Below are 23,712 nucleotides of genomic sequence, written 5' to 3' on the forward strand. Positions count from 1 at the left end.
CTTTTTCTTCCTTGCCTTTTGAAATTTCAATGTCCATGGCAATGTTTTATTAAATAATACTCACCAAAAACCATTTGTGCCTGAGTAACATTGGCTTAACACGCCAGATGTTGGAACCCCTCAGGCAAGAACAATTAGAAAAGGCACAGAGGCCAGACAGAACCACTGAGTAGGGAAAACAAGTGTGTCCCATCCTGCACAGCTGGAAACACGGGACCAGCCTCATTCTACACCCAAGACCAAAGCCCACTTCAGTTTCCTCTACACTTATAGACAGTGAAGGATGGGAAGGCTGCCTTGCCCACTGGGTCTCAAGGATGCTGACCCCAGTCAGGGCCCTGCAAAAGACCAGCGATTACACAAAAGGCTCCACCAGGGTGTGGCACCAGGCCAGGAAACACGGGTTGCTAGAGAGAGACTGCAAAAAGCAAGGCCTCCTGGAAATACAGGATTGAGGAGACCCTGGCACTCCAAGGACTTTCCTGACAATTCGGGGTAAGAGCACACAGCCTAACCAAACTGCCTGATCAAGCTGCCAAGATGCATCCTCTTTGGCAGAAGGTTTGTGTTGCCCACGGCCTGTGGTTTCCAGGCAGTGGCATGCTATGCTATTTGAGACATGAGGGCATAGACCACTGGCAGCAGCCATGTAAAAGTCTGCACAAAGGTGTGGTGCCAGAGAGAAAAGGACAGGTGTGCAAGTGGTGGGGCAGGCCTGGCCGCACTTCAGTGGACCTGTACCTTGGTCAGCAATAGAAAACGCTTCTGGAGCCTCCGGGCCAGTGCCTCATGGGTCTCCTGCTTCTTCCTCTCCTCTAGCAGCTGGCTACTGACTTGCCGGACCTCTTCCTGGAGCTGCTGCTGGGCCTTCTCCAGTCCCCGGGCACTGTGCAAGGAAGACAAAAGGGGAGTGATAAGGTCTGATGAGACCACCCCAAGGCCCTGGGATGATTCCCCACAGCGAGCCCCACCAGGATGCCCTAAAATAGAGCTGCACGTGCAGCCGCCTCGCTGTCATTTCCTCACTCCTGAATAGCTACTTAACGCCTTTCAGGAGTTTCTGGATTTCAAATAGACGCCCAGGGTGATCCCAGCACACGGCAGGAGGGGGAGGGAAGCTCAACTCCACACACAATGGGAAAAATTGTCAGCCACGCAGTGCTTCAGTACGGGACTTCTGAATGAGCTAAATTGCCAGCACAAGCACTTCCCATGTGAATCACAGTTGGCGCAGATGTGCAGCATGGAGGGGGCTGCACAGTCCCTAAGACTTTCTGCCCATCGAAACCCTCTCGGCCACACACTGGGCCTATAGTGTGGGAGAGACCCTAGGGTGCAGCCAGGCTGAGCCCTCTCCCTGCCTCTGTGCGGCCAGCTGATGTTTCCTGCCTGTCTCCAGCTTCAACATCCCCCTTCCCTTTACATCCCCACAGCCTCTGTCTCCTCATGTCTCCCCAGCATCATACCACCTCCATCCAGATGGCCTTCTGGTCCATCCTCTGGCAACACATCTCTTCAGACCAGAGAAGGCAGGAGCTCTCCAAGCAGAGGGCAACCTCCCAAAGTATGCTTGGGAGAGCCATGACCCCTGATCTCTCAATGCCACCAATTCCCCCACAGCCATGCCCAGCACAGGCATGAAGCTGGCTGGTCCTTCAGAGGCCGGCTCAGGACCCTGGTGAATGCTGTCAGCACCAGAGAACTCCAGCCAATGCTTAAGGGTTCCTAAGATCCACTAGGGAGGGACAAGCAATGGTCATGATTAAGAGAGTAAGTGAGGCAGGGCCAGTGCACCAGGAGGGCACATTAGCATGTGAAGAGGGAGCAGGGTTTATCTCCTTCACTGGCAAAGATTTCTTCCCAAAGAAAATCCTAACCAATCCTTGAAAATAAAACATGAACAGGATGATAGGGTTCTCATATAAGGTGACATTCATAACATTTATGAGAGGTGACAATAAGAATGATGGGGCCACTTTGAAATTTTGAAATTTGGGGATGGGCTGTGAAGGACATCTGCAGTCTGAGATTATCTTTGGCATCCAATTATTTCTCTTTGTTTTGATTACATGATTTCAAGGAAACCTTAACTCATAAGGGCGATAGATAACGATTTCTTTAGAGGTAGTCTCTATTGCAAATTTTTTCTCTTTCACATGAATGAGTACTTACTGGATTTTCTAAATTATAATTTAGTAAAATTCTTTAAGCAGCAAAAATATAACTCGAAAGTGAATGTAAATCAAAGATTTATGGAACTTTCTAAGGGATCTGGTAACGGCCTTAGTCCTGTTGAGTGTGGCAGGGAACACTGGTGTAGGCTGCCTGGGACAAGCCAACCAGAGGCCTGCAAGACCATGGAAGCTGGAACCAAGGCTCAGAATCAAGATGCTGGCATTTCATTCAATAAACCCACTCGGAAAGCCTGGCTCTGATCTCTACTCCAGATGCAGAGTCAGCCACTGCCACCTGCACCTCTAGGTGCTCCATAACCAAAGCCACAGTATAAAACAAGTGCAATTATTCACTGGAAACAGATATATTAAGAGGCTATTTTGAGTTCCAGTTCAATTTAAAACTATTCAAAGACCAATTTAATAATCAAGAACTGTGAAATCGACTCTTGAATCATTGAATTCAGGTGGGGAGGTTCACAAGCACCTTAAATCACTGCTCCAAAGTGGGTAATTTAATTAGAAGAATGGTAGCATTCGATATGCTGTTTGAAGAGTCATATACACAGAGGAAGGAATGTGGCAATGCGTCTGTAAGGTGACAGGGCACAGTACGACACTGGATAGGGTTGAAGGGTAAGAAAACACTCTGAGAAGCTGTCCTTAGCACAAGGGGGTTAGTGTAGGCTTGAAAAGAGAGTGACAAACCCCATGTCCTACACACTAGAAGCACAACATCATCATATCTGTGGGGAGAGCTGAGCTCTCCCCACCCACTGCAGTTGCAAAGGGACAGGAGGCCATGCCATATCTGCTATTCTTTTGTGATCCTAAGGACCTGTGCTTGGTGTCACAGAGTCATGTTGCAGGACTGGGCACCAGGAACCCAGTACCAAGTCTGAGCCAGATACTAGCATGACATAGATGGGCCCCAGCCACTATAGGGAGGAGAGGACACCAGGCATGGAGATGCCCTGACCCAAGCCTTCTGCCCAGATCCAAGATTCCCAAGTACACAGCAGCTGCAGGCGGTGGCAGGAGCTGTGCTCCATGGCCCCCACAAGAGAGAACGGGGCCTCTAAGGGGTAGGGTACGACACCCAGGTTGGAAAAGCTCACTCACCAGGTCACAAAGAAAATCCATGCTCTCTCAAGAGCAAAATGCATTTCCTCAAGTGAGAAGGAAAAGAAATAAGCCAGAAGAATACTCAGTCCTACAAGAGACTCTAGTAGGCAAGACAGCACCAACTGCAGCCCACTGCCCTGCCCGTGGCAGGGGAGATAAGACCTCTGAGAGCCACCAGACTGGGCACAATCACGGTTCCACATCTATTGGGCAGTTCCCAGGGCAGTTATCTGGTTTCCAAATTTTCCAAGAGATAAACATAGACTTAAAAACCCTACTTCAGCAGATGACAGGGAGACTGAGTTCCTGAGTACTCTGCAGAACCTCGCTGGGGGTCAGGAGCACTAGAAAAACAAGAGGCATTGAACAGCCAAGGGCCTGCCTCATGGACTCCACCCACATGGATCACATGCACAGAGAGTTTACTAATGCAATGTACAGTTAACCAGACATAAACTGAGTGATACAGGGCAAAAGGAACAATCCAAAGACTGTGGGAGGCAACAACTGAACAGCTATAATTCCTTGGACTTCATGACAAAAGGGAAAGACTGAAATAATTAAAATCTGGAAACCTCAGAAGAGGGACCTGTGGTATAGAGCACTGATGGTGTCTGAGCCAGGTGGGAGCCCTGCAGGGTCTGGGCCCAGGCCTCTGAAGAGGGCCACGCTTGCAAAGGCTGCTGCTACTGAACTCTGGAAAAGCTGAAGACTGGATACAGCTGCTGTGTGGTGATAAGGAAGTGTCTGAAGGAAAGGAAGGTGGCCACAGGCAGGACAAGCCAAGGGCAGGGCCCCAGCCACAGCCCCCTCCCCCTACTCCTCCTCCATTCTGGCCATGTCTCTCTAGTACCCACTATGGGCTGACAAGGCACCAGTCAGACAGTTGCAGAGGACTGCAGGTCCCAGCACTGCAAGATGGAACACAGAGAGGGGACTCTAACTGAGAGGAAACTTTGCAACTGGCAGCGGCAAAGACAGAAAAAATGAGTGCTGTGTTCTCACATCAGGAGGCATACTGGAAGGTACTGAAGGCACACAGGCAAAGGAAGGAAGGGCACCACATGTCGGTGGCAGGAGAAGGGCAGGCAGGAGGTGGTATTCACATCAGCCCAGCAGCAGCACTGCAGAAGAAGGACTCACGGCCCAACAGGAGGTAAGTGAGGATCAGAAGGGAGACACAGGGCAGACAGGGAGGGGCCTACACAAAGACTCAAGAGGATGAAAGGGAGCAAAGTCAGAAAGCAAGGACAGCCCTTTTGGGGCCTTTGCTAGGCCACAGAGGTGAGCCAAAACTAGGTCAGTAGAGGACATAGGCAAGAAGAGACCAGCTCTTGCTTATAAAACAGAAAACAGTGTGGAAGAGTGTTGTTCACGCGTTCCAGGGGCCGGTCCTGTTGAGGCAGGAAGAGGCAGAGTACTGTGGGCAGTGAAGAGACAATTTCGCCTGAAGGCCCAAGACAATGAGAAGGACTAAAATATGGTGAAAAGAGGGAGGATGGCCCCTCCTCAACACACACACAGAGCCCAAAGGCTCCCAAGCAAGTGCTACTGAACCCAAGGATGCAAGTGGGTGGGACAGTAACCCTGGATCAGAACAGGACCTCTCCGTTCTGTCCCACAGGCTTTCTGAGGGCCTCCCTGGCTCAGAAGCAACTGGGTGACCAAATCCCACAGCACTAACCCACACCAGTTCCCAGGCTGCGGGTCCATCCCCATTGGGAAGCTCCCTCTGTTCACGCTCAGCCTTTCTTCTAAGGGAAGAAGAGAGAGCTCATAAAAAATTAAACTTCTAGCTCCATGCCAAGCTGAACTCTAAGGTCAGCAGTATTTCCATGAGCCTTTGGGAGTTCAAAACAAAGCTCTTGGTGCTTCAAGGAGAAGCTGGGCATGTTTATCGATTGATGCCTTTTTGAGGCGGCATCTAGTGAGAGAAACAGTCCATGCTTTTGAGAAGCCATCTTTGTAAGTGGCAGGCCACTGCAGTCCACTTTTATGAAGTCTTCATCAGAAACTCAGGCTAAGAATATCCACTTGAAGGAACAAGGAAAGGACACAAGAGACTCCAGAGTGGCAGGAGACATTTTCACAACCTTCTCCAAGAGACTGCTGGCTGAGCTTCTTCCCTTGCTCGGCCCAGCATGTCACCAGCTCTGCTGTCTGTCTTCTCACAGCTCCAGCCTGGCAGCCCAAGAACTAACAGGGCAAAGAAAGGACATGTGTGCAAACAGACACTGAGATTCCTAGACAACATGGCCACCATGAGGGACTGCCTCTGAAAAGGAGCAGGGCAGGAGGTACAGTGCATCCTGCATGCTTGGGATGAGTGAGGGGCTGCATGGTCACAGTGCCTGAGCCCTGCCTGGTGTGCAAACCCAGGGACACAAAGGTGCCTCAGTAGCCACAACCAGTCCCAAAGCCAAAACAAGAACTCTGAGCTAAGCACCACCCCTATAATGGACTGAATTTATCTGTGTCCCCAAATTTGTATTTTGAATCTAAATCCTAACATGACAGTGTTTGGAGGTGTAGCCCTGGACAACTAGATCACAAGGGAAGAATCCTCATGCTGGAATGAGTGTTCCTATAAGAAGTCCCCTGCCTCCCCATCTCCACTCTCTCGCTGTAAGAACACAGTGAGAAACAACACTGAACCAGGATGACAGCTCTCACCAGGCACCAGTGATCTGCAGGGGCCAAGGACTTTTCAGCTCCAAAAATGAGAGAAAGGAATGTTCATTGTTTGAGTCCCAGACTCTGGTACTTTTGTGATGGGGACCTGAATTCATTACAATCACCTTCTCATCCGTAACACCTGGACAAGAGCTGACACAGGAAGCTTTCTGATGGCTGCTCAAACATTTCCCTGACAGCGTGTGCCAATCTGTGGGTGGTCTCCAATTGGTTAAGTTACAAATATAATTGCATGGGTACATTGTTTTCAGTAATTGCTCTTTTGCATAAAACTCTGCAGGAAAATATTGATAAAATTTAATTCAAACTGTTGCAAAGTCCTTAAAAACACCTTTATTCTTAGTCATAGACACAGATCAAAATCCACTAACAGTCCTACTATTATGGACAATAATGTACCAATAAAAAATATGGAAAAGACTACTAACACTTAAACTAGGAGAAAAAATGCCCACCAAGAGGACTGTGGATGGAGTTCAATGGTAGACTGCTTGTCTAGCATGCTTGAGTCCCTGCATTCACTCCCCAGCACCACAAAATATAAAAACAACAAACAAAAAAAAAAAAGAAAAACAGTAACACAAGTGATTTTTGGCATTCTCCTTTTTGCAAATGGGTAAATGCAGACCCACATGACTGAGTCACCTGGGTCAGGCCACTGTGTCCCCAACAGGAAACAGCAAATGCTTGCCCTCCACAGCCTCTCATTACTCTGTGGATGACCAAGTCCTGGAGCACCACGGCAGTGATGGCAACAGCCAGAGTCAGCCCAAGTCAAGCCACCCACCAACTGGTGCCATGCCATATGCCTACCTCAGGGATAAAATGCCCCAATCTCTCAGGCCATGCAAGGGTGCTGACCTACCCCAGAGCCAGGCCTCTGGGCTGGATCTGTTGCACTGTTACCTACACAGTCCCCACTGTGCAGAGGAGGAGCAGGGCACTATGACATGGCTCCCTCCCAGCACATCAGGAAATCTCCAGGAGCTGAAAGAAATTCTAGAACTCTGCTTGTCTAGTGAGTAGAAGAATCTAGCTAGGAAGAATCATAGGCAGGATTAGGAAATGGAAGACAGGGTGAGGGCCAGCGGTCCCACCAATGAACTAAACCTGGAGTGTGTGCCAGGCCCCCATCCTGGGCCCAGAAGACAGCTGCACACTCCATCAAGATGGGCACTGACAGATAAGAGGATGTCAGAGTCTAATAGACAGTGAGCTGATCAGCAGTCCAATGGGATGGGGCGGCATGATGCTCTGAGGCAGCAGACGAGACCCCAGAACCACTGTCTGCCAAAGGAGCTTGAAAGGGGCAAAGATAAATAAGGCTAGTCTCAGTGAAGTGAGAAAAGGGTGCTAGGGGAACCCCCAACAACTGAGGAAAGGGAAAACGAACAGTGAACACAGATAAGAGCACAGAGGACTGCCTGCGGTGTCGGGGATGCCTGCTCCAGGTGGTCTGCGGGAACAGGCAAAAGCAACGGGAGACAGCAGCTCAGTTACAAGGGGCGAGAAATCTCATACTCAGAGCCCTCCAAGGTGAAAAGACTACTTGGTGAGAATTTCTCCCAACAAAGAGACCACTGTGGCTAGCCAAACACTAGGACGGGGCCCCACAGAGAATCAATGATGACCAGATTTCAGAAGACTTACTTAAGATTTCCAGGTGAACCTGGGCTTTATTTCTCGCCGGTGTAGCCTGAAAAACCAGTAACACATGGACAAGAGACTAAACATTCTGCAAAATAGGAGGAAGAAGCTGATCATACCCTTTCCAGGTGGGCACTCGCCTGAAGATGGAGTAAGAAGCTCCCTTTCTCCAACTGCCTCCAAAAGAAGTTTTAGTTTCCAAGTTATTGCCAATAAAGAATAGGTCACAGCACCCAGCACAGAGGAGCTCATAAGTACTATGGGCAGTAGGAGCCAGTGGCCCAAGTGTGCCCCGCAAGAGGTCTCAGGGCAGTCAGGAAAGCAGGGCTGCACTCCCCACAGTCCTGCCCTGTCCTGGCTGTTAAGGCAATCCACAGACAACTGACCCAGAGTCACGGCGCCCTCCTTTTGTCAGCAGACAGGAGGGAAACCAGAGGTTTCTATGGTCCACAGTCCAAGGAAGGGCAAAGCCCATCCAGAGCATGTCCAGATCAGTGCCTTTGAAAGAGGCAATTAGAGTAGAGAGAAAGCAAAGGATAAATGTCTGAATAGTGCTCTCTAGACAGGAATTCCTACCCAGGCTAGCACAAAGCCCAGATAGCCAGAAGGAGGTAGAAATGGGCTTGGTATCTGGGGAAGAGTGGAGCCCAAAGCAAGGACTCCAGGCTCCCACTTAGGGAAATATCACCCAGTCCATGTGCTGAGGAGAGGACCCCCCAGGGCCTGCTTGTCCTCGAATCTTCCCATCCCTGTGAAGGGATCGACACTCACCAAACCCCACCAGGCAGCACCAATGAGCCTCCCTGAGCTTCCCTTCCCTACTACATCCGGGGTACAGTGAAGCCTCCAGAGAACATTCAGAGCCAAGCTCCATTCTAGGTTCGGGTGTGACTATTCCATGGCCTCCTGGCTGCCATCACTGCCCTCATGGACCCCACTCATCCTCCTAGCCACCAAATCGACCCTGAAATGTAAACTCAGCACAGTCTCATCCCTGGAGCCTCTCCATGACTCCTGCTCACACACTGCAGGAGCACCAGGTCAGGTAAGCCCGCCTCCCCCAGCTGCTTCCCAGGCACCATGGCCACACTCCCTATCCACACATTCACGCCTGTCACCTCAGGCTTTGGGTGGCTGTGCATGCATCCTAGAGAACTCTCTCACCTGATGCCCCCATCAGACAAGCACCTTCCTGCCTACCACCTAGTTTAAGTCACCTTTACTATTTGATCTCATGGCCCCTGTTCTTTCCCCCATGTCATGACTTGCCATATTAACACACATTTATGTGCTTAATGCCTTCCTGCCCTCCTGCATGCCAAGAGGGCAGAGGTGGCAACTGTTCAGATCTCTACTCCACATCCAAGTGCCGTGCAGAGTGGCTCTTCAACAAATCCCTGTTGTTTCAGTTCATACTGATGACAGGCCACCTCTAAGAAGTGGAATCATGGAATGAAGCCTGTAGCACCTCACCGAATACTAGGCTGCTCATGGACATGCCAAGGCAGAGGAGACAGAGTTCCAGGGCTTCAAGAGAACGGTGCAGACAGCAGGTGTTGTGGAATTTACAGCCCATTTGGGGAACAGCAGCAGGAGTATGTCAGGTGGCTCCAGGTGAGGGCACAGTGGAAAAGCAGGAAGCATTCTGCACAGGGTTCTTGGGACAGAGGACAGAAGGCAGGCCTAGGAGGCTGGCAGGGACTGAGAAAGACTGTCCACTGGATGCACCTGGCCTGGGCCTGGAGGAATCTTCCAATTCTGACAGAGAGCACTGTCTGCCAGGACAACCTCCCATACCACATGCACATGCTTGAGAGTATGCTGAGTTTACATTTCAGGAAATGCAAGCAGCCATGTTTACAGGGGCTGGAAGAAGCAATACAGCAGAACCCCTGTCTACTGCTGGAGCTTGAAAGGGGCAAAGACAAAGGTGGTAAAATTTTAGATGGAGCACAGACCAGGCAAAGGTTTCCAGAGGGCAAAGGCAGCACTGTACTGATGCCAAGCTCCTAAACCCCTTCCCTGCCACCGCAGAAGGTCATGTGTGTGTGTGTGTGGGGGGGGAGAGACATACATATTCTTTCTTGTGAGTAGGTCAGGTCAGCCATGGAATCAGTTCCACAGAGGCAGCGTGGCCAATGCAAGGGCTCACGTCTAGGTACTTTTGAGAAGGAAATCAATAGCTGCTTCTGGAGAGAAGCAAGGAGACATGGTCCTGAGATTCCACTGGAGCAAGGGGCCCAGTGAATGTGTACAAAGCCTCACAGAATCCGCCCAAGGAGGCTCCGCATACTGACAGACTTCTCCAACCTCCGGCCTTCTCACTGACACTCAGAGTCACTGATCTCAACCCAGTCCAGCTGGCTACACCACACTTAAGAAGTCACATAGGGAAAGTAGAAAGCAGGTAAATACCCAGCAAGCACTGGGTCTCTTCACGCACCTTAATGGGATGGGTAAACTATCTGTGTCCAGTATGTTGGGTGGCTCCTTTGTAATGAGCTGGTGGAGATGCACATCCCAACCCCCTTTTCTAAATCTGTGCAGGACCGAGGGTGGCAGCAGAGGTGGTCAGCAGGGTTCTCCTGCACAAGTATGCCGCCCTCACCCCGGGGCAAAGCCCTCAAGGTTACAGGATGCCACTGCACATATAATCTTGAGTGGTGTCCACAAGCACCTGAGCAGCTCAGATGAGAAGCAAGCCTGGCCAGGGCCACAGACAGGAGTCATGTCCAGAGCACTGTCTACCCACATGGGCACTCCCATGTGGCCAAAGCCCACAGACTATGACAAGGTTGCCTTTGAAACGAGTGGGGAGAAGGAACCAGAGACACAGAAGGGAGCAGAGGCAGTCCTGCTCCACCTCCTAACACCGTGTGCCCAAGCGCAGACTCAGAGCAGCAAGCTTCCCCCGGCGCCCTCGACGCCTAGGCTCAGCCTGGCACGCAGCTGTCTTTATTTACGCCATCTAATTCCAATCTTAAATGCCTCCAAGTGTCATTACACATTTCTCTGAAAAAAATAAAAATAAAAATCCAAACAGCTGAAACAAAACCAGAGAATGAGAAAAGCAAAGACTGAAATAATTACCAATCAACTGCACGGCCGAGGGAGCAGGCTCCGAAGCTATAGTCTGGCCTCCCGGTCACTGCTCCCGATGATGCCTCTGATGAGTGCTCTGTTCCTAACATCTCATCAATTTGAATCACCAAATTCAATTTGCATTCCCAGATAAACAGAGGCCACCCAGTAAATACTCTCATCTGACCTTGAAATGTGAGAAGGAAAATTGCCCCTTACAATTTCAATTCATAATGCATAACCCAATTTAGTTGACTGGGAACCAACCTGTAATCCCATTGGTGGGGCTGCCTCCAAAGCCAGGGCATTGGGCAGGAGCAGGACAGTAAGCGTAGGCCCCAGGTTGCTGATAAGTGGCTCAAGTCTTTACTGAGCAACTACCATGTATCTTCCTGCCCAACTTTTGGAAGAAAAAAAAAAGATGTAGATAGATAATTAAGACGATCTGAAGTGATGGCTGATGCAGGCACACATGGCAGATGTCCTGGAGCCACCCAGCTCCAACTTCTGGAGGCAGAGGAGAAGGAGAACTCTCACGTGTAGCATCTCAGCCTTGATGTGCCCATGGACAAGGTTCTGAGAACATGGCTTTCTATTAGGGATTGCAGAAAAGGAAGACATGGACAGTCACAGAGTCAGCAGGCAGCAGAGCGAGGCTGCAAGACGGTCATCTATGCTCTTTCACACACCAGAGGTCAACAAACAGCCCTCTGCTTATTTTTTGTAAATAAAGTTTTATCAGAACATAGCCATGCCCACTGCTGACATATTATATGTGGCTGGTTTCCTGTGGAAGACTGTGTGACCTAAAAAAACAAAAATATTCACCATCTTGCCCTTTACAGAGAAAGGCTACCAATCTGTGGACCACACCAAAGACGTAGAGTTACCAACAGAGCGACAGAAATAAAGACATGAGCTCCACCTTACTGAGGGCCATCCCAACACTGCCAGCATCTTGGCATGAGAGCAGCTCCCAGAACAAGACACTCCTGCCAGCCTGGCCCAGCCACAGACCCCACAAATTCATGAATTCCAACAAAAAAAAAAGAAAAGAACCTTGCTAATCTATAACCCACTGCCTCCTCCCGCCTAGTAACTCACTTATACATACATCACTGCCTTCTTGCAAATAGGACTCCATCAAAGGACACGGAGAAGCAGCTCAGGAAAACACGTAGAAACCCCTTTCTCAGTCTCTCTCCAAGAAAGTATGTTTGATGAAGCAGAGGTACTGAGCCCCTGCCTGGGATGGAGGGATTTCTACCTCATGCTCTAGCTAAGGCCACAAACACACAGGGGTATGATACTTCCCAGGGACGCTGCACCTGGAGACACAGCTGGGACATGACCTGGGCCTTGGCACAGGGCACCCTGGCTCATTAATCCTCAGCTATCTCACTCCCTCCACAGCCCCCCAGCCTTCTGAGATCCAGACTCCATCTCCCACCCTGGACACAAACTCAGGAGAAAAAAGGAGAAAGAAGAAAGAGCTGCTGTGACCATTTAAGAGAGACCAGGACCTGGGCAAGGGTTAGGGACACAGCAAAGGAAAGAAAAGAATAGCAGCAATCGCCAAGTTCAGGGAGGGTCCAGATAGGGGGCTCTGGGTCTCAAAAGACAACGGGCACATGGACAGCAGTGGCCAGCTGGAGCCAGGGTCTCTGGACATGACTCCTTGTCCCTTCTTCATCAGACTATGAGTTTAATAAAAATACATCAAGTTCCCCAAAACAGACCTTCAAAGAAACAAAGCTCTAATCATCTGCCATCAACTCCACTCTCAATGCTTCTCAAACTCTCAAAGTGTCTCTGTGTTGGCCAAGCTGTCTCCTCCTGACAAGTCCTACATGGAAGAAATACCTGTGGCAGGGCATGGAATGTAGAAAGAACAGAGCTGCCCCTGTAGCTAGGTAAAACACACAGGGAAATCCTGCACTGGGCCAGGGCCAAACCACGCACAGAATGGCAGAGGGCAGCTTCCTTGCCAAGCCAGCTGAGGACCCCTTCCTCTCCTCCTCCTCTCACTCAATAGGCCAGCATCCCTGAACGTCCTCTGTGTGCTGCTCTGGCTGCTACACAAGACTTGGAAGCCAGTACAGCCCAGGGGATCACACATGTGACAGCCCCAGGATTGAAGACCCATGGAAACAGAGGTGTGTATGGAGGTGGAGAAGCAATGACCCTCACCAGGTCCAGATATGATCTGCATCTCCCAAGAGTTCATGAGTTTGTAGCTTGGTCCTCGGGTGGTGATGGGACCCTAAGAGGTCCCTGGTAGGGGGGCTCAGCACTTGTGGGAGGAGGTGACAGTTCTGCTCCACAAAACTGAGTCCTTTAGTCAGCTAGAGTGCACCCACAAAGGGGACTGTGGGGCTCAGGGCTCTCAGTCGCTCCCTGCTTTCTGGTTTATGACATAGGTTTGCTTTGCCACGAGCTCCTGCCATGATGTGCCATCCTTGCCAGAGGCCCAAACCCATGGTGCCACCTGATTTTGAACTGGAACCTCCAGAAGGTAATCAAAATAAACCTTTTCTAAGTTAGTTGCCTTAGGTATTTCATTACAGTAACAGAGAGCTGACTAACGTATGTGGGAACACGGAGGAGGAGGGATGATCAGAACATAGCATAGTGAGTGTGAGATCTAAGCATGTGCATGTGGAATACAGGAAGGCGGGAGGGGCCCCCAGAGAGCTTGGCTGGGGTTCCTGTAAAGGCAGCAATTGTAGCCACCACCCAGGAGGTTGCCCAGAACATGCTGGCACAGAGCTAGGCCAAAATCTCCATGTCTGGGGACAAGAGTCCACATGACAAGTGAAAGAATGGCATGTCACACTGCAGGACCAAGCCGAGAAGAGCTCTGAGAAGTGAGGGCACAACGCTTAATTGAGATTGTGAGTCAAATCGGACAAGCAGTTAAGAGATGAGACAGAATAATCTCAGCAACATCTCTCTCTTTGGAATCACCCAACAGCCCAATTAGTGGCTCTGATGCTGAGGTTCCCAGCACTCGCACGATCAATAGCACCCGCTGGCCAGCAGAGCGGGATGGCCTGTCTGCACTGGACCAGTTTCGATCGGCACCTGTGCTCCATCATAATCCTTCCGGCTGCCTGCCGGAGGCTGATTAACAAAGCCCATTCTGCCTGTTTATTCTACCATTGATTTCACTGTGCTCGACCCAAAGCCCAAACATCAATACCCTGGTGGGTGAGGCACCTTCCCAGGGCCTCTGCAATCTCTCCTAAGGTGAGGAGTGTCCCCAGCCCCTGTCAATCACATATGCACGGCACAGAGAGCCATCTCTCTGTGTGGGGGACATCGTGGGTAACCAGGGCTAACAGAGTTAATGCTGTCAATAACTAATAAAAAAAATCCCCAAAGCATTCCCCACATTGGAAAATAAAAACAAAAGGAGAAAATGAGATTTTCAGAATTCTTAGTTTCTCTTCCACTATTTTTAGTGAGAGCTGGGAGCAGAAGGAGGCATCTGCTGACCGATGGCTATGTCAACACGGCCACTCATTTATTAATCTCACTTCCTCTCACCCCGAGCTCGGGCTTGGAGAGTTGACACTTGGCTTGAGAAATGCCAGCTCTAAGCAGTTTATTTCCTCTTGAACTTTAAGAACTGACTGAGACAGAATTGACCTTTAAAAGGCAGGGTTAGTGCTTGTCGGAACTGCCGCAGCACCTCTGTGCGTATACAACATGAGAGGTGCCAGGCAAACTCCCGTGAGCGCAGGCAGCGAGGAGTAGAGGCGCTCTGCGCAACAGAGGAGGTCTGAGGTGGCACAGGCATCTGGAGACTTTAAACACGCCAAGAGAGCCAAACACATCACACCTCCTGGGGTGAAGAGGAACAGCGCCAGATGCTGCAAACCCCAGCACACAGTGAGTCCAAGCCCAGCCCCACCACTTACTAGTGGCAAGCAAGATGGACACTGAGAGGCCAACATCTGCTTCTCAAACTCTTCCCAGAAAAGCTCTTGATGGCAAGGCAGATATGTTCCCTGACACTCAGGAGCCCTCTCCCAGCCTCTTGGAAATTTTTGTTGACAAGTCTCAAGTGGCCACTGGGAACCTTCTCATGGCCTGGTTATGGGGTATTCCAGGAAGCACAATGAAATAAGACAACTCTAGCCTGAGGAAATTCACAGTGCCTTTAGTGACACAGGTTGGCCATTCTATCCAAGAGCCAAGAGCAAAGGTCAGACAGGAAACAGTGAGTCTGGAAGGCAGGAAGGCAGGCTCTGGGCAGGGAGATGCTCCCTGGCAGAGGCATTGCTCAGAGGCTGTAAGAAAGCAGGTCCCAGCCCAGTGCCAGTGATGAACATCCCACCCTAGGTGAGAAAAAGGGACAGTACAGCCAAACAGAGGCAGCCCCTAGCCAAGATGGGACATTCACAGGCAAGAAGGAGGCACAACCCCACAGGACTAAAGAAAAGGCAATGAAGGTATAAGGGCAATTTCTACACAGCAGCAAACTTTAACCAAAGCTCCCGAATCACACTGGCCATCCACCCACTGCCCGGCATAGGCCACAGGCAGAGCCCAACCCCCAGGGAGGGGTATGGAACAGGAAGTTGTCATGGGAGGAAGTGACCAGGGCCAACACCTGATCAGCTTTAGAGACTGGATATGGACTCCCCATGAACCCAACCAGGGGAAAGGCCACATAAAGGACAATGACCTCATGGAAGAATTCTAGTTCTCACTGTAGATTAATGAGCAGCACATCATCTGTGTAGTTAAAAGATGTTTCGTGGTAATAGTATTAACAAGGGTGGGGACAGTATTCAACAGTATTTGGAGAAATTGGTCAAAAATCCAGAAAGTTTTGGAAGTTTCTGAATGGAATGCAGGAAAATCAAGGTCTCTGTGACTATGCACACCTATTTCACCTTCTAATGGTCCATGACCTTCGGACAGAGAGGCTGGCTGCAAGGGACAGCCCTGACCAACCAGAGAGACCACCACTGGTGTTCAAGGTTTTTACCATGTCCCAGTGTCAGCAAGGAAGAGGCCCAGGTGACCTGAATTTACTGGGAGGGCCAGGGATCTGCCTGCCAGCTCCACCTTAGCTGGTACACACTGGGCCTCCCACACACCCACCTCAGAAATGGCAGGAGAGCAGCATAAGAGCAGAGCTGGGCGGCTGCTGCTGAGCCGATGCCCTGCCAGGCCCATCTGCTGAGCACAGATTAGAAGCAGGAAATGCAGCTCAGCAAGCACACAACAAGAAAACACATTTTCTGAGCCATTGTATGACTTCCACTGCTGCTCATCTTCGTCACTCAATGGCAGTTCACTAGCTGTTGTAGAAGACACTTAGAATTTACCTCAGGCCTTGGAATGGCTGCTCCTCCTACCTCCTGTGGTCCAGACAGCTCTGGAAGCCTGAGGCCACTCCAGAGGAAAAGAGGCAACAAAAACAAGGCCAAAAGACAGGGACAGTGTTCCCCTATCATCAGGCAAAGGGATTGCTATTCTGGATCCCTGTAATAATCACTCCAGGTTAGCAGACAACAGATCCTCACTGTCACTACCACCAGCTACACTCTCAGGATACCTCTTAGTCCTTACCTCTTAGATGTATATCATATCACTGATTCTGCCTCCTGCCCCAAGTGAAGTGCTTTGATCATCCCCCTGTGAACAAGGACCTTGATGGGAGAGGAATGGCAAGTGGTGGGTCACCTCCACCAAAGTACATTCCTGAGGAACAGTCCTTTATCTGTCGCCTCAGGGAATCAAGAAACAGAAGTGAAGGAGCCTCACCCACACCTGTTCTGAGACCCCAGGGGAGGACACAGACAGGAGGTGGCTCACCAGACACTGAGTCTGTCAGAGCCTGAGACTTGGACTTGTTTGTCCAAACTCCAGAACTGTGAGAAATGGATTTCTGCGGTTTATGAACCTTCCAGGCTCAGAATTTTTTGTTACAGCAGCAGAAAATAATGCAACACAGCTTATATCAAAAGACAGTCTTGGTGGATCAATGATTTTAGACATGAAAGATGAAATCATAAAAGGGGGAAATATAAAAGGAAATTTTAATGATCTAGGAAAGAGAAAGTCTTTCTACATTCATACAAAAACAAAACCAACAGAAACACTAAAAGAAACAGCTTCTATATCTGACTACCCAAGAATCAAAAGCTGGCATCTGGAAGAAAACTGTAACCAAACAGGGAAAATGTCAAGTTGGGAAGTCATATTTTTTGACAAAGGCCTAACCTCCTTAGGCTATTAAAGGCTCCTCTAAAAATTAATTTTAAAAAAGACAGAATAATAGGCAAATAAAGATTACAGATAGGAAAAAATGTAACTAAAAGATCCCTGGACACATTGCCAGTTACCTAAATGGTCCAGGAAGGGACAGGTGCTGCACACACCAGCACTAGAAGTCATGAGTAAAGCCACGCACAACACACCTCATGCCTCCTGCTGCCAACAGCAAGGCTGGTGGGCACAGGGAACAGCTGGAATTCCCAGGCTGCTGGTGGAAATCTGCAGCCTCACAAAGTTCACCACACGACTGGGTTCCCAGGTCTGAGGGCAAGGGGCAAGCACATGAGTCCTCAAGTGACCTGCACAAACACACTCATTCAGGAGGTCAAAATCCAGACACAGTCCACAGGTCTATTAGCAAGAGAATGGCTGTACAAATAGGGTCCTTCGCACCATGAACACCACTCTGACACACGAAGACACGTGTCACCATAGGCCCTGCCCCAATGGAGACAAGCTTCCTCTGCTTGTGTTCAAGGGTCACCTATGTTGTGGTGGGCATACTGGAGGCTATCCCTCTTTTTCTGGTACCATACCTGCCTATTACGTTCAGGAACAAGTGGGAACCCTGTGGTGGAGGAGGTTCCAACAGGGGTCACATTCACATGAGGAGGCTCTAGCAGCCTAGTTTCTGAGGTGCTGGCCATGCTGTACATGTGACACCAGGTACAGACTCATGGAGAACAGTGAGGCTTCTGTTTTTCACTATCTGTAAATCACACTTCAAGAAGGTACTGATTTTTTTAAAAACCATGCTGATATACTATTGTCACCTAACAGATTTCTACCCCCACAACAATCCAAGGGCAGAAGCACTGCTTTGACATGCTGTAGAAACAACATGAATTAGTTCTCATATTTCATGGCACCCAGGTCCATGGCTTCTCCATGGACATAGGACCTGCAGGCCAGGGGCAACTACCCAGTACACAAGTCCACCACCCTTCCCAGGCCCTATGGCCAGGAGTCAGGTAAATACGCTCCTAGGAGGAAGCTTCCCCCATGGGGCTGCACAAGGCAGGGCACCTAACAGAGAGGGTCAAGATGAAAAAAAATCAAAGTCAAGATGAAGAAAAAGGACTCAGCACTTGGTGAGGAATCATTAGAGTATTGACACAACCTCACTCATGCCAGAGCCACCAAACTAACCCAGTCAGTCCTTAGAACACGGTAATTAAGGAGAAGAGCTGCCAGCATCCTTTAATGAGAGCCTCCAACAAATCGTTCAGCCAGTGATGAGGAGCAGGACAAAGACCTAAAGGGGCGGCTGAGATCATCAGGCAGCACCCAGCATCACCACCCCATCGAGAGGTCCCTTAAACGCTGCCACGGGTGATGGATTAGACCTGGACGGGCCCTAATTGCTGTTATCTTCTCACACTTAACGTGAGGGTAGAACAGGAGGAATGGAGGGCCCGAGGACAGGGAGATACAGACAAAAATCCTGAGCCTGGTAAGCTGAGGGGAGGATGGCCTGAAGACAAAACGAGCCCCTGGAATTTGAGAAGTTCAGGGAAGAGGTGGCCGTGCATTCAGGACCTGGCTCCAGCCCCAGGGAAGCTCTCCCTTCAGAGCTCTGTGTGTGATGCTGGGCAACAGGGGGCTGATCACCGAGGAGGGCACTAGCCCCCGGGGAGGTGCTGCTGTTGTGTCACGGCCCTGGTGCTGGGGCTCATATTGGTCAAGACCCACAGAACTGTACACAGCAGAGTTTCACTCCTAGGAGATAAAAAGTAATCAGAATGAGGGCCCACTGAGGGGGAACACAAATGGCAAAATCATTTCATAAACACAACCCTGCAAGGGTCATGCCATGAGGCCACCAGCTCTGGTCTTTCCTGCCAGGTTAGGGCAGAAGAATCATCCACAGGCATCTCTGTTGTAAAAGGATTGTTGTTCCCTGACCAAGAACAGTAAGCTGAAAGTTGGGAGTGTAGGTTTAGAAACTGCCTGTCTACAGAGAACAGCTTGATCCCAAGATGTCAGCACCCCACAGTCCCCCAAATAGCACCAAGCAAACATAGTGGCATGCACCAAGAAACCTGGGTCCTTCTGAAGTGCTCCAAGACCCTCGCCAAGGACTACCACAAAACAGTACAAGGGCCAAATGCACCTTCCTTCATCCCTCTCAGGGTCCTAACAGTAGGCCCCACAGAGATTCCCACCAACAGAGCAGGAACGGGAAGCACAAGGATGCCAACCAACTGAACCAAAACTACATAGGAGGCTGGGGGTGGGGCAGTGGTTGGAACCCCAGCATTCTAGCCAAGCTGGTCCTGTGATCATGGTTTTATTGATTTTCAAACATGACAAATCCTTCACCTCTGTAAGCCTGAGATCCACTGGCAGTTAAAGATGCTGGTGTGGGGCTGTGTGTGACCACATTGTGTAGTGAAAGAAAGACGAATTTAACATCACATTCTTGAGTTCTTGCATATTAAGAAATCAACCAGTTTGCCTATTCCTTCTAATTGGTCCCATGGGCAGTCTACTGTGGGCAGGGCTCTAGGAGAAGATGGGGGCAATGTGGTCATAAGCTAAGAGATCTGGTTCAGACTTTATTGAAGTTCTTCTCCCCTGCAGAAATGCACACACAGCAATGGGCAGGGAGTGCTGTGAGAGCAAAGGGGCTGTGGCTCTGGTGCAAGAGGAACCCCGGTGACATCAGTGGGATCTCAGAACACACCTGTGCCTCATCATCCCTGCTGCTGAGCCTTCGGGAATGAACTGTCCAAACTCTCACAGTTCCCACTCATCCTGGACCCTCCAGCTCCCAAGGTCTCTTGCCCACCTACACTCACTCCATTCAAGCCCCTTAAATATGCTGAGTTCCATGAACCCCAGACACAACTTCTTCAGTGCTAACTTTTTAAAAAATTATTTAAAATATTTTTTTAGCTAGCCTGGTGGTACACAACTGTAATCCCAGCATCTTGGGAGGCTGAGGCAGGAGGATTGCGAGTTCAAAACCAGCCTCAGCAAAAGCAAGGCGTTAAGAAACTCAGTGAGGCCCTGTCTCTAAATAAAATACAAAATAGGGCTGGGGATGTAGCTCAGTGGTCAAGTGCCCCTGAGTTCAATCACCTGTACACTAAAATCAATCTATCTATCTATCTATCTATCTATATCTTTTTTTAAAAGTTGTTAATGGACCTTTTTTAAATTTGTTTATATATGGTGCTGAGAATCAAATACAGTGCCTTACACATGCCAGGTAAGCACTCTGCCACTGAGCCACAACCCCAGCCCTACCACTAACTTCTAATGCCAATGAGTGTGCTCCAAGTTCAGGGGCGATGCTGCTGCCACCTGCAGTTTCAGACTCTCCAGCCTCCCCCAGCTGGCCTGCTACATCTCTCCTCCTGTCTACTGAGGCTCCTCTGCCAGCCTCACCTTGTTTCTCATGACCTTGACAGTGATGAGTGCTGGTCAGAGATTGTTAGCATGTCTCTCAACTAGGGTCACTCCACCTGTTTCTCAACTGTACTGGAGCTGCCAGTTTGGGAAAAACCCCACTGTGCAGAGCATCCCCCATCACCACGTGGAACCAAGGGCACTGTGATGTCATGGCACCACCTGCCTCACCTGATGAAGGTGCTGTTGGTTCTCTGAGGTCAGTGGATGATTTTCCTTTCCTCACTCTGCTCTCTGGAAGAAGTGGGGAAGTCTAGCCCAGCAGGAGAGAGGGTACAAAGGGCCACCTCTGCCGGGGAGAGCACCAACTGTATTACCTGGGGTTCCTCACAAGCAGGGTGGGTCTCCAGCCCATCTAGTGACTCACTTATCATTCTCTTAACAGCATCTCTCACAGAGCTGCTGTTTAGTAAGGTAAACTGATCGCTTTTTCTCTTTTGCTGATTTGCTTCTGGGCAGTAACCAAAGCTCAGCACACAACCCAAGGCCATGCAGGTCCCTCCTGCCTTTTCTTCCAGATGATGATGACGGCAGGGCCTTCCCTGAGTGTTAACAAGGCAGTGCCTTGGCCCAAGCTGACTGTTCAGAAACCGCTGGCTTCTCGAAGAATATGAATACTTTTTGAATCAGTGCACTATTAAGAATTCTTCCTGAGGAAATAATCAGCAATCGTACAAGAAAAGATTTGGGGGCATATATTAATCAGAGTATTGTTTATAAGAGAGAAAAAACTATTCCTACCTAACAGTAAGAGTGTAACTAAATAACATATTCATAATGAGAATGGTTTACAGTCAAAAAGTTGTTTTTTGAGGTTTATTTTCAGTTCTGGGATTGAATCCAGGGCTTCATGCATGCTAATCACATACTCTACCAACCAGGCTGCACCCCCAACCCCAAAAACGTATGTTTTAAAAGAAATTTAATTTGGGAAATGTTCACAAAAGATTAAACAAAATAAGAAGACTCAACAAATAATGCACATAGTATTATATTTTTCCTAAAAACTACATCGGAAAAACACATTCTATATATAAATAAAAAGCAGGCAGAATCTAAGCCAACACATTTACAGTGGTTTTCGCTGGACAGGAGGATGATGGGAAACCTTTATTCTCATCTTTTCTGTTTGTTTCCTCTACATTGTCAAATGCTCTAAATGAAACTGGATTCCTTTTGTAATTGGACCCAAAAAAGGTTATTCAAATAAAATGCTGACATCCTTTCGCTTCCTTTCCCTTCCTCCCAGGTGTGAGGATGCAGCTGCAGGAACGTGGGGAAAGCAGACACTGAGAACCTGAGGAAGAACGCGGGCACCCCAAGGACGGTGCTCTGCTTCCTTCACCCCCAAAGCCACAGAGATAGCAGCAAATGCCCTACTGCTAACCAAAGGTGCCCAGATGAGGCTAAATATGAAAGGGTGAGGAACATTTGAGAAGAGCCCAGGAGAGAATATTCTGGAAATGCATGCTGGGTGGCCAGGGCACACTTGGGAGAAGATATAAAAGAATGAGGCGTACACCATGGAACGGTCAAGTCTCACCCACATGAAGACACTAAGGCCAGAGGACTTCCAGGAATACAACCATGAAGCCCTTCCTCACAATGACCACCACAGCAGGCCACCCTGAGGCCAGAAGCCAGGCCAGACCTCTCAGGAAGGAGACGCTTGGTGGCTCAGTTGTGTTCCCTGCTCACCCTTGACTTCTTACATATGATACTTCAGTAAAATGTTAAGAAAATAGTTAATGCCTCAAACTGAAATGACATAAGCAGTAAGACATTCTACAAAATTAAAAAAAAAATGTTTTTGCAAAGACTTAAAAATTTAAAAAGGAAGAGCACACATTCCTCTTATAGGATACCCCCCTTTTAATTTCAGGTAAGGAGATGCAAAGCAGGGCCAGCTTTGCCGCCTGGTGACAAGGGGAGGGATCAGGCAGGCCCAAAGCCACGGTCACTAGTAAAGGAACTTGTGGATGGAGAAGCGATGGGATTGGCACTAGCTGTCACTAGAAAACAATGTGAGCCAAAGGCTTGTGGGACAGCAGTAACACCCAGAGAGCAAGGCAGGTGTGCTTCCTAAGCCAGTGTGATCACCTGCCTGATGAATGAAAGGCACAGAGGTATGAACAAGTGAGACAGCCAGCAAAGCCAAGATGCAGGGAAGCACATGGGGTGGGATGGGGCAGGAACCACAGACATATAAACAGGAGTGTGCTGGAACTGCAGAACTACAGACACCATGACAAACTGAAGGGACAAGAAGCACAGAAGTGGCAGGGACACATCCCAAGAACCCTAATGAATGCCTGGAATCACAGAGGATACAGAACCCTGTATACACTGGTTTTTCCTTTGCACACATACCTATGATGGGATTTAGCTTATAGATTGGGCACACAGGGAGATTACCAACAGTAACTATTACAACAAGCTATAACAATATGCTGTACTCAAAGTTCTATAAACATGGTCTCTCCCCCACCAGGGATGATGTGAAAGGATGCAATACCCGAGTGAGGTGAATGACTAAGCACTATGGCCATAACTTTTGCAATCTGAGCTACAACAACAAAACTAGCACGAATTACTTTGCCTTCTCAATTTCACAGACAGAAGATTCATTCTTAGCGTAGATCAGTGCAACCTCAGCACATGACTTTTTTTTTCAGCATTTCCACCTTTCACTTCAAGGAAGGATTTGAGGCTTCTCTTTTTGGCATATTCTAAGCATCACTACTCTTGTACCATGGGCCATTACTAATGACATAAGTATTACTTGAACATAAGCACTGTGATACCGTGATAGTCAATATAAATACCCAGAAAGCTGCTAAATGACTTTCAGGTGAGTAGCATATACAGTATGGATACAATGGACAAAGATGTCCTTCCTATACAGCTACACAGGACAGAATGAGGTCTTGCTATGCTACCTGGAACAGTGTTCAATTTATAATTTATGAATTGTTTATTTCTATACATTTCCACTTACTATTTTCAGGTTGCAATAAGTGAAACTGCAGAGAGCAAAACTGCAGAAAAAGGGGGAACTACTATAACAATAAGATATTAACTGGCAGCTCTGGATATGTAAAAGGGCAACCAAAAGCAGGAAAGTGGTGGGCTGTATCTCCTCAAGGGCAGAAGGAAGAAGGAGAGAGCACATTGATGGAGATCCTGGGAAGATGTGCCAGGTGAGACAGAGTCTTGGGGCTGCTGAGATCAAATTCTTCTGAGCTCAATCAGGATTTAATTGTGTTCCAACATCTTAAAAGCA

At 49.0% G+C, this 23,712-nt stretch overlaps 1 protein-coding gene across 1 annotated transcript in view; it reads right to left on the minus strand.

The window, feature by feature from the left end:
• Positions 1–711: 711 nt before the first annotated feature.
• Positions 712–23,712, minus strand: part of LOC144372300 (mitotic spindle assembly checkpoint protein MAD1-like) — a 120,479-nt gene continuing 97,478 nt past the window's right edge. The window contains exon 3 of the mRNA XM_078035686.1: positions 712–886. Coding sequence (XP_077891812.1) covers positions 727–886 — 160 coding nt within the window. The 3' untranslated portion in view covers positions 712–726. The remainder of the gene's footprint in view (positions 887–23,712) is intronic.

The sequence above is a fragment of the Ictidomys tridecemlineatus genome (assembly GCF_052094955.1).
Source record: "Ictidomys tridecemlineatus isolate mIctTri1 chromosome 12 unlocalized genomic scaffold, mIctTri1.hap1 SUPER_12_unloc_2, whole genome shotgun sequence".
Taxonomy (NCBI): Eukaryota; Metazoa; Chordata; class Mammalia; order Rodentia; family Sciuridae; genus Ictidomys; species Ictidomys tridecemlineatus.